This window comes from Nicotiana tabacum, chromosome 20, assembly GCF_000715075.1.
Source record: "Nicotiana tabacum cultivar K326 chromosome 20, ASM71507v2, whole genome shotgun sequence".
NCBI lineage: Eukaryota > Viridiplantae > Streptophyta > Magnoliopsida > Solanales > Solanaceae > Nicotiana > Nicotiana tabacum.
In genome coordinates this window covers 163,041,323-163,052,065 of record NC_134099.1, presented here as the reverse complement: position 1 = coordinate 163,052,065, position 10,743 = coordinate 163,041,323, and the positions used below count along the sequence as shown (strand labels likewise).

The following is a 10,743-nucleotide window of genomic DNA, read 5'->3' as shown; positions in this document are numbered from 1 at the left end:
GACTTCACATAGCAAAATTGCCTGCCTAATACACTATTCTTTATGTTATTTATACTAACTTTGCACCAGTCCTCTTCACGCTTTTCCCCCTTGCCTTGCACCACAAAATCCGCTAACTTCTTTGAAGGCTGCCTCACGCGTTTGTTTCTCCTCAAAACAGACTGATGTGGAATCATGTGGGCCTCTGCTGAGTCAGCATCCACGCCATCATCCGTTGGTTGTATCATTCACAACAACAAATATATAAACAAAGAAGCACACGATATCCATATGTACAGGAAAGCTAGACCAAGAGAGAAGTTCAAATTGAAAGGAAGCAAAACAATACATGCATTGGTTTGTGCAGTATTCCACCTGTATTGTTCCCAAATATGTTAAAAATCAAGGCGATGTTAAGGCAAAGCGCCGTCAGGAAAAATATCTGGGTCGCTGTCGTTGACATCCATTTCATAAGAGCAATTCGTTGGTGGCTTAAACCCTAAGAGGAATCTAACTCCTTCTGCACATATTTGCTTAAATCTTCGCTTCATTTCCTCCGTTGACAACGTCGCGTTTCCTCCTCTTCCTCCTGGTTGCGACGGTGACGGTATAGATTCTACCATTTCTCAGATTGATTTTGACGCAATCACAAAATTAATTAGGCAAAATACCTTACAACTTGACATGGATTATTAATTATAGCTTTAAACTATTCGTAGTAAGTTACCTCTCAACTTGGTCTTTTGAGAGCGAGTAACCTGGACGCTGATGTGCCAAAAAGTGTGGGTGCATTCGCCTGCCATGTAGATTTTTCTGCACATGTGGAATTTTTTTTGAAAATTAAAATATATTTTTACCTTTTTAATTATGTTACTTTTTTAGATAATTTTTTTTCGAATACAATTTATAATAAAACTTGGATAGAACTATATTATTTAGGCTAAGTTTTTTTATTTGGCTAAATATAATAAAGTTTTAGTTAATCTTTTTTTGAATTTGACATGATAATAAAGATTTATACAATTAAAATAAATAGGCGAGGCATCTAAAAGGTTATAAAAATACATAGTTTGAAATTACTTATTTTGGCTATAATTTTTATATAGATCTAAATTATGGTGCTCTAAAAATATATTTTTTTACAGAAAAATCCACGTGGCAGGCGAGTGCACCCACACTTTTTGCCACATCAGAGCCTAAGGGGGTACTGGCTCTCAAAATATCAAGTTGAGGGGGGTAATTAAGACCACGAATAGTTTAATAATTCGTGTCAAGTTTAGGGGAATGGTAAGGTATCTTGCCAATTAATTAGGTAAAAGAGCTGGATTATATATATATATACCTTTGTGCCCTTTGCTTCGCTATTTATATCGTCTAACTTTATATTTTTCCAAACATATCTTCGTCTAAAAAAATGGCAAAATACCTTATCAACCCCCCTAAACTTGATACAGATTATTAGTTACAGCCATAGGGCAACTTTGTGAAAATCAATAGTGATGTTAATGCTCTCAATAATCCGGGGAAAATTGGAGCTGGCACCATCATAAGGGATCAACATGGGAACTTCATTCATGCTATCGCCACCCCCCTTGGTGAAGGAACCAATAATCAAGCAGAACTGAAGCTGATATTATTGGTATTCAGTGATGCTTGGAAAATAGATATACCAAAGTACATCTGGAAGCTGACTCTACATTGCTGATTAATTGGATCAATAACACTTCTGAGCCTCCCTGGACTCTTCAAATGATCATGCAAAAGCTAAAGTACCTCAGTCAGCACTTTGAGGAATTCAAATGTTCTCATGTCTATAGGGAAGCCAATTTCCCAGCTCATTCATTATCTAAACTGAGTCATGATCTGGAACACATGACACATTTCAACTGTGTTCAGGAACTGCCACCACACATCAGAGGGCAGATCAGACTTGATCAATTAGATACTCCAGCTTTTAGACACAAAATCACAAATAGGTTCCATATACCCACTCATAATGCCTCCACATCCAGCTCCTCTAATAGATATGGTTAAATTCAGAAGGCCATTACAACCTTCCCAACAGTCCAACAGTCTAAGTTAAGAACACTTTGAACATGAGAAAGCACCAGTCTGGCACTATGAAAGAAAATACTACAGCAGCAGTATGCATCAATAACCACCAATGTTCTGAATCCATTCCAATAACAATATACAACAACAATTTTACAAGAATCTCATTCCATATCTCACTCCAGCTTACACTCTCATACAACCCACCACAACCACATCACACACACACACCACATAAACCAAACAGCTCACACAAAAAAACCATAACTCCAGCCAACAATACACCAATCTCTACAAAACATACAACCATCTACCTCACAATTTCCCTACCCTAATATCATACATCACATGACACCACCTTTTCACAAAAAGCCTTTCTCTTCCCCCACTAATCTAAAATAATACTGCAATCACAGAAGCAAGGATACATGGTTTTTCCCTAACTTTGGTTTTTCTTTTGTAGGTATTTCCAATGAAGGATTGCTAGGCCAATTGGCATATTATCAGTGGGTGGTATCAACACTTATGTTGTTCATCCTGTTGAAAGTATGCCAATTACCTCAATCATTTCACGAATCTGATAAACAAGAGCATCAAAAGCAGAAAAATCACCTCATCCATGAGGTATTCTACCATCTCCAAGACCATCAATAACAAGAGCCCTACTTCACCTCCCACAATCAACAAAATACCACCCAGAACCCACAAGAACCTGGGGGGTAGTATTACAGTTCAAAATTAAACAGGGAAAGGAAACATTGGCCTGGTGTGATAGCCCTTACAATTGACATGTTTGCCAGAATACACTAACCTTCCAGAATGACAACCTACACATACCTCTGTCCAACTACCAACACACCCTCATCACCCTAAAACCAAATCATCACACTACTCTCAGAACACACAAGAACCTGAGGGTAGATCCTTTTCCACTAACAAGTTTGTTTCCTTTTGTAGGTACTATGGATAGATTCAGAGTATTGCTGCACTTACAAGGTGTGATATTAGCAATCTCCGATTCTCAGTCCCTTGCAAATGCAGCAATTCTTCTGGGCCTATCAGAAGGGCAATCTTAAAATACCTCACCTACAGCCACACATCACACGCAAAATTCACAATCAGCAGGGGTCACATACCTCCAGATATAACAACAACAACAAGAATAACAATAAGCCAAGTTTGGACAAATCAGAAGCTAAGCAACCACACATCCAAGATGTCATCTCTTCTGTTTTCTCACCAGAAATAGCTGTATACAAAACAAGCTGCATTTTGTGCAGAAGTTCCACAGGAAAATGAAGGGATTCAGACCTATGTTTCAACAAAATAAAGCCATCAGTTTCAAGCAGCAGAAGATCATATGCTGCAGCAGCAATACAAGTAGCCATAATTTATCTGTAAACATTGCAATCTCCAAGATTTCTTGGATGATGACACCAGGAAAATGTTCACTATTTTCTGTCAAAATAACCAGGCAGAATCAACATACATGGCCATCTTCTGGGGTCCCTTTTGGTAACTTTCTTCAACTAGGCTTTCTGTGGTTACCCTGGCAAAGCAAAGTTGAAGAATGTGTGGACCGTGCTCATTTTTTGTCATACTCCATAGAAAGTTGTATATGGAAAATGCACTTCCAACTAATGTGCTTAGTAAAGTTAGGATCAATTTGTATAGTTGACCTAGGCTTTTTTCACCATTTTTTTCGTATACCCAGTAGTCTACCAATGTTGGATAGACAACCAGAGTTTCTCCATAGATCTAACTTCATATAGAAATTTAGGTCCATTTGATTGTCTTTTTTGGATGATCAAGTGTACAATCATCTCTTGGGAGGTAAGGTTTATGTCCCCCTATAATTTACTTTATATTTATGAAAATTAACACTAGGAACAAGGCCTAGTGGACTTTGATTGAAAAAAAAAGATTATTAGTTACAGCCTTAAACTAATTATGGTCTTAATTTCTCCCCTCAACTTGACCTTTTGAGAGCCATTACCCCCTGGACGCTGATGTGGCAAAAATATGGGTGCACTCGCTTGCCATGTGAATTTTTCTGTATATATGACATTTTTTTGAAAAATAAAATATATTTTTATCTTTATAAGTATGTTACAATTGCAAGAAATAACTTATTATTTCTAACATACTTATTGCTCTAAAAATGTATCCATAGAGTAAATTATTTCTTGCAATTGTACACTCTTTTTCTCTTTTCTTTTAATACAATGAATATTTATTTCAACTGTGTATTTTTTACTTGTTTCGAGTAAAATCTGAAAAAGATACTATTTTTAGAGCACCATAATTAAGAGCTATATAAAAAAATTATAGCCAAAATAATTAATTTCAAACTATATATTTTATAACTTTTTAGATGTCTTGACTATTTATTTCAATTGTATAAATCTTTATTTCAGGTCAAATTTAAAAAAAGATTAACTAAAACTTTATATTTTTAGCCAAATAAAAAAATTTAGCATAATAATATAGTTCTATCCAAGTTTTATTATAAATTGTATTCGAAAAAAAATTATCTAAAAAATTAATATACTTAAAAAGGTCAAAATATATTTTATTTTTCAAAAAAATACCACATATACAGAAAAATCCACGTGGCAGGCGAATGCACCTACACTTTTTGCCACATCAGCGTCCATGGGGGTAACGGCTCTCAAAAGGCCAAGTTGAGAAGGGTAATTAAGACCACGAATAATTTAAGGCTTTAACTAATAATCCATGTCAAGTTTAGGGGGACGGTAAAGTATTTTACCCAGAAAAATAGATAAAAGAATTCCATAACTTTGCATTTATTTCACAATTTTCTAAACAAAAGCAAGTTAACTGATTTTGGCTTTTTTTTTTTTTTTTTTTCGAATTGTGAGCAAATAGCTTTTCTGTAAAGATGTTTGAATATGCTGTTGGATTTAACAATTATACACTTTCAAGCAAGCTAGATCTTTTCTTAATTAACTTAATGCTCCTAAGAAGTAATATTAGAATTTTGACTTTAGATATACAGTTTAGGAATTGTAACCTAAGATCAGTACAGAGACAAAAAACGGATCGTTAGGAAATTAAGAAATGAAAGATGGTGGCTTAGGCTTGTGCTACCTTTAATTGAATCATACAAAGTTTATATTCTACTCCCTCCTATCCGCAATAAGTGATCTTTTGGCCTTTTATTTTGGTCCAAAATAAATATTTTTTAATAATCAAGAAGGAATAATTTTATTTTATTTTTTAAATTTGCCCTTATTTACATATCACAATGTGTCAAGGTAACAATTAATTAAGGGTAATTTAGTGAATACATCTTTTTTTCTCTAGGAGTTCGTATTTTCTTAAGGGATATGCCAAAGACTAAAAAGTCACTTATTATGAACTGGACACGTCATGTTGATTTAGGTTAATAACAACAACTCTCGCTGTTTCAATTTAAATGACACACTTTTTTTATTAGTCAGTTAAAAAAAATTAACATATTTTTATATTTGGAAACAATTTAACTTTAAACTTATTTTTCCAACTTTAACCTTATTGATAAGCTTTTACCGTCACAAAATTATCATGACCCCACAAAGTTTTTGGCCCTTAAACTTTTAGGACCACATGTTTAAAAAGTCTTTTTTTCCCCTTAAACTTTTTACCAAGTCAAACTACATTACCTAAATTGAAACAGAGGGAGGAATAATTTATCAGGGTTATCATACTTAGGGATGACAAACGATTTGGTGCGGTGCGATTGCGGGGTAAACCCGCGTAAACCCGCAAGGATTTCAACCCACCCTCCCCGCCCTGCCCCGCATAGCATTTCCCGTGTTTACCCGCCCCACACTAAAACCCGCGTCCACCCGCCCCGCTCCGCATAGCATTTCCATCCGTGTTCACCCATCCCACACTAACACCCGTGTCCACCCGCTCCGCCCCGCATAGCATTTCCATCCGTGTTTACCCGCCCCACACTAACAACCGCGTCCACCCGCCCCACACCACATAAGTTTTTTTCTTCATTTTGTTTGTTTTTTTTCTAGATTTTGGATGGAATTTTCGATTTAATAAAAATAAATGCAAGATCTTTTATTGATCATGTACTAAATTCGTCAATTAGAAATAAAAAAAAATTTGTTGCTCATTGCAAACATTTTCCCCTTTTCCCCAAACATTTTTCTGTTAACTTGTAGTAACAGAACTAGTTGTTTTCTTTATTTTAGGGCTATTAAAATCAAGAATCAAAAGCTTTATTAGAACGGAAGCAAACCCAGAAAAATTATAGGGGTAAAACGTTTGTTATTACCCTACTGATCATTTAAAATCTTTTAGGATCGTTTCTGGACAAATGTGAAACCAACTAAGTAGGGAGCGAGCCCTATATGATAAAATCCTTAGTAGGAGTGCCCCCCACCCCCTCATAAGACCCTACGCGGTACGAATCCGGATATAATCGGGCTTCAATGCGGGTGTCGGAAGAAACAAAACAAAAAAAAGTCTGATCACTTTTCAAAGTTAAAGGGCTCATAATTTAACAAAGAAGTCATGTCACCTCTCAAAGTTAAAGCACTCATAGTTACAGAAACTGAAATGTTTCTACTAAATTAAGAAAACTATGGGATCCAGGTGAATAATATTATCAGACCAGATTACACATTAAAGTAAAACGATTAAACTATTAAATAACTAGAGTTCAAGGGTCTTTCTCTTTCCCTTCAGTGACACTTCCCTCTCCATCCTGCTTGGCAATTGCAACCAACCCCTGTTAATTAGTTCAGATGGAAAAAACCAAAATATAAAGCTAGCTATCAAGTAAAAGTGCATTTTCCACAAATAACAAATGCGTAGGATTACTATTTCCACTCAATCTTATTCCATACACACCCATAGTAATGTATTTTGGGGGGAGGGGGGGGTCGTCGCCTCCCGAAATTCAGCATACCGATAGTGTTTTCACATATCTATAGAACATTGGTCGATCAACTCACTCATAATACCATTACCCCCACAGTTGAGCGACTAAATCCAATTGCCACAGAAACGCGGAAAAAGAAGAAGAATAAATTGCAAACCAGAAACGCGCCCAAAAAATAGGAAGGCAAATTGTAAAACTCGATAGGTGTTTACCCCTCCTTTTGGCAGGCAACTAAAGACTTTTTTGGTACCTGCAACAGCAATCAGTCTGCCAGCATGTATTTGAAAAGTTTCGATAGAAGAACCAAGAGTGAGATTTAAGACTTTAACAGTCATAAAATATTCTTCAATCCCGTCAACCGATAGTTCACCTTCTCAATATTCAAGAACTTGTACTTAAAAACCTGCAAGCAGAGCCACTATCAGTTGAAAAAGAAAACATGCCAGGAAGAAAATAAAGGAAGGATAGTGGAGGTGGACACTAATCCCCCAAAGCAAAGGTGCTTAGGGGACAAATACATACATTGCACTCTTTCTCATTGTATTGCTGGATAGCGCCAGTTCCATCATTATCTCACCATACTTAGTATGGGACTTGTCTAATGGCAGCACATCAGCCAGCATAGAACAACCAGGATAGATATCAAGGTCAAAACCCTGTCAAACAAGCCAACAGTGATAAAGCCCATCCAAACTGGAAGAAACAAGAGAGATCATAATCGAATTGGACAAACCTAACAAAATAACACGAAGTAGATTCAGCCACTCGAAATTAAAAAACTTTTTGTCTTTCTATAAGGGAACGACAAGTCAATTAGTTTAAAAGCGAACATGGGGCCAGCCAACACCGCATAGGAAATCAGTTGAAGGTTTAATGCCAAAGGAACCAAAAGAATCATCAATTTCTAACAGAAGTAGTAGTAATAGATCTACAACTAGTAGGAATAGATATATCACAGAAATCACAATAGATATATCACAGAAATCACAATAATAACAACATGATTTGCATGGCGCTAGGGCTTGGTACCAGTATGAGCGGAGAAGGCTCAGAGGTCACATGATTAACATGTTATGCTCCAGACATAATTAAATAAATACATTCTTTTGAGAAGAAAATATATACATTCTAACAATTCAAATACCCTAAGTAACAGCTAAATTCGTATTTGTGTGCAGTGGAAACATATAAACATAAATAAACTCCTATTTAGTACTTGATACTGCAACTTAGGAACTGAATTGGCTTAAAATTAGTGAAACAGATTACAAATGGTCTAAGCTTTGATATAAAATTTGAACTAACAACATGCAATTATTTTTTGCCCAAAAGGATTAAAAATAACAGGCTTTAGAATCAGACAAAACATGACAATTATCAATGTTATTTGGAAGGTCTAATACACAAATTAGCAATATGAATGAGAAAAGAAAAATTTAAGAAGCTTTTGTTTCCTTTTAATCTGCCTAACCCTAGTGGACAGAGTTACTAGGTAGTAGAAGTAATAGGTACCTGGTGTGCTACACAACAAATATATAAATAAAGAAGCACACGACATGCAAATGTATATGGAAGTTAAGGCGAGAGAACTTAAAATGAAAGAAAGCAAACAAACATGGGTTGGTTGAGTTTGCCGGTGGTATAGTGACCAAATAAGGAAAAATTGAGGGTGATGATGCTCAGGTGAAGCGCCAACGGGCAAAATCCAACCACACAAAACTAAAGTACCTTTTCTGGTATTTTTATAGGGAAACAGAACGTTCAATTAGTTTTATAGCCTGTTTGGTTAAGCTGGAGAAATAACTTATTTTGAGAAGTGTTTTTTTCAAAAGTGCTTTTGCAAAAAGTACTTTTGGAGAGAAGCAGCTTGTGTTTGGCTAATCAGTCTGAAAAGCACTTTTGAGAAATAATTGGTGTTTGGCCAAGCTTTTTAGAAAAGTGCTTTTAAGTGTCAAATTACGAATAAGGACATGAATAGATTTACTTAATAATTAATATTATAAGTAAATAAATAATATCAAAATTTTGTTATTACATGCAATAATTAAAAAAAATTCATTTTATTTAAGTAAAATATGAAAATAAAATTAAAAAGTACTTAATTCTTTTAATATAAGTTAAATATATTAAAATTCCTTCAACAAATATAAAAGCATTCATCCCTAAAGTCACTATATATTAGAAAGTTTTCCTAAAAATAAGAAGAAATATTTATAAATTAATATCCTAAGTATTAGGTTTAAGGGTTATTTTGGTATATACTATATTTTGTTAAGGGTATTTTACGTAAGAAGAAAAGCCAAAACTGCTTCTGCTTTTGGAAAGAAGCTACTTTTTTCTGTTTCTTCCCAAAAACACTTTTTTTTCCAAATAAGCTTGGCCAAACACCTCAAATTCGGGAAAAAAAGTGCTTTTGGGAAAAAAAAAGTGCTTTTGGGAAAAAAAGCACTTTTTTTCTCTTGAGAAGCTTGGCCAAATAGGCTATTAGTATGCCAGAGGAACCAAAAGAGTCATGAATTCCTAACAAGATTTTGGTCCAAAGGAAGCAAAGCAGTGGAGCAATAAATAAGACATGAAAACCACAAAAACCCTATTCAATTCGAATAACCAAAGAAAAAAACTAAATCACATTCATGGACAATGGGGAAACTTGTGTTATCAGGGGAAAAACATCTCCATTGGCTTACAATTAGTGAGACATATACAGTTAGACCTCTCAATAACAGCATCCCCATATAACAATCATCACTATAAAAGCCATATTTTTCTCGAAACCGATTTTTATATTATGTTATAACATATGACCTCTATAAATAACACTTCACTATAGCAACCAAACAATATCGGAACAAACGAGGCTATTGGTTTAGTTTTGATAAAGACCTAAACAACATATAAGTAATTGTTTGCCCAAATCAGACCAGGTACTTCGGTTGAATTAGTCGAGATGCATAATACACTAAATATTATATAAATAAAGCACATGATATATATCTATAAGGAAGGAAACAATACATACATTGGTTTGTGCAGCTTGGTGGTGATAATACATACATTGGTTTGTGCAGCTTGGTGGTGATAATGGCGCCAAATATGGTAAAAATCAGGGCGATGCTCAGGCAAAGCGTCATCAGGCAAAAGCTCGTCGTCGCTATCGTTGGCATACCTTTCATAAGAGTAATTGGCTGGTGGTTTAAACCCCCAGAGGTATCCACCTCCTTCTGCAACTTTTTGCTCAATCTCCGCCGCCGTCAGTGTCGACGTTCCTCCTTCTGCAATTCTACGCCTCATCTCCTCGGTTAACACCGTCACCCTTCTGATTCCTCCTCCACCTTCTGATTCCCCTATTTTTCAAATTGATTTCGACGCCTCCGCCCAGAATTTGTATATGCAAAGAAGTAAAAATATATGTATATATATAAGTTCAGATTTTCGATTAAGAGAAAAATTAAGGCATGTAGTTTTTTTTCCTTAAATTGTAAATTTGTAATTTAATTTTTCTTTGTGATCCATAATATTCCTTAAAACTTTTTTTTTTAAGTTGTCTTTAATATAAAGAGCCTACAAATATTTATTGTATTTTTAATGAACAAATTAAGATTAAGATGAATAATTTTATTATTAATTAATATTAAAAAGTGAATTCTTTAATATGTGTGAAAAAGGCTGGACAACCGCTTCATGATTCGACCTTTGTGTTTAGGCGAATCTCAGTTGCCTCCACGTTGGCCTTGTACTGGACCAACATTTCTTCATATATATATATATATATTTCGAAGTATATTTACAAAGGCTCGACATAACAACCT

At 35.0% G+C, this 10,743-nt stretch overlaps 1 protein-coding gene across 6 annotated transcripts; it reads right to left on the bottom strand.

Moving 5' to 3' along the window:
- Positions 1-6,549: 6,549 nt before the first annotated feature.
- LOC107832484 (uncharacterized) lies at positions 6,550-10,385 on the bottom strand. Of its 6 annotated transcripts, none has more exons than XR_001658586.2 (4): positions 9,989-10,385; positions 7,457-7,590; positions 7,185-7,337; positions 6,550-6,781 (listed from the first exon to the last, which is right to left on the bottom strand). XR_001658586.2 is itself a non-coding variant. In XM_016660336.2 (3 exons), the coding sequence occupies exons 1-3, from the start codon at positions 10,223-10,225 to the stop codon at positions 7,316-7,318; spliced, it is 393 nt and encodes a 130-aa protein (XP_016515822.1). In that variant the 5' UTR covers positions 10,226-10,384; the 3' UTR covers positions 6,550-7,315. The 6 variants fall into 6 exon arrangements, 1 of the variants encoding a protein (XP_016515822.1); XR_001658587.2 differs by having other exon boundaries at positions 6,550-6,757; XR_001658584.2 differs by having other exon boundaries at positions 7,147-7,337; positions 9,989-10,384.
- Between the last annotated feature and the right edge of the window lie 358 nt (positions 10,386-10,743).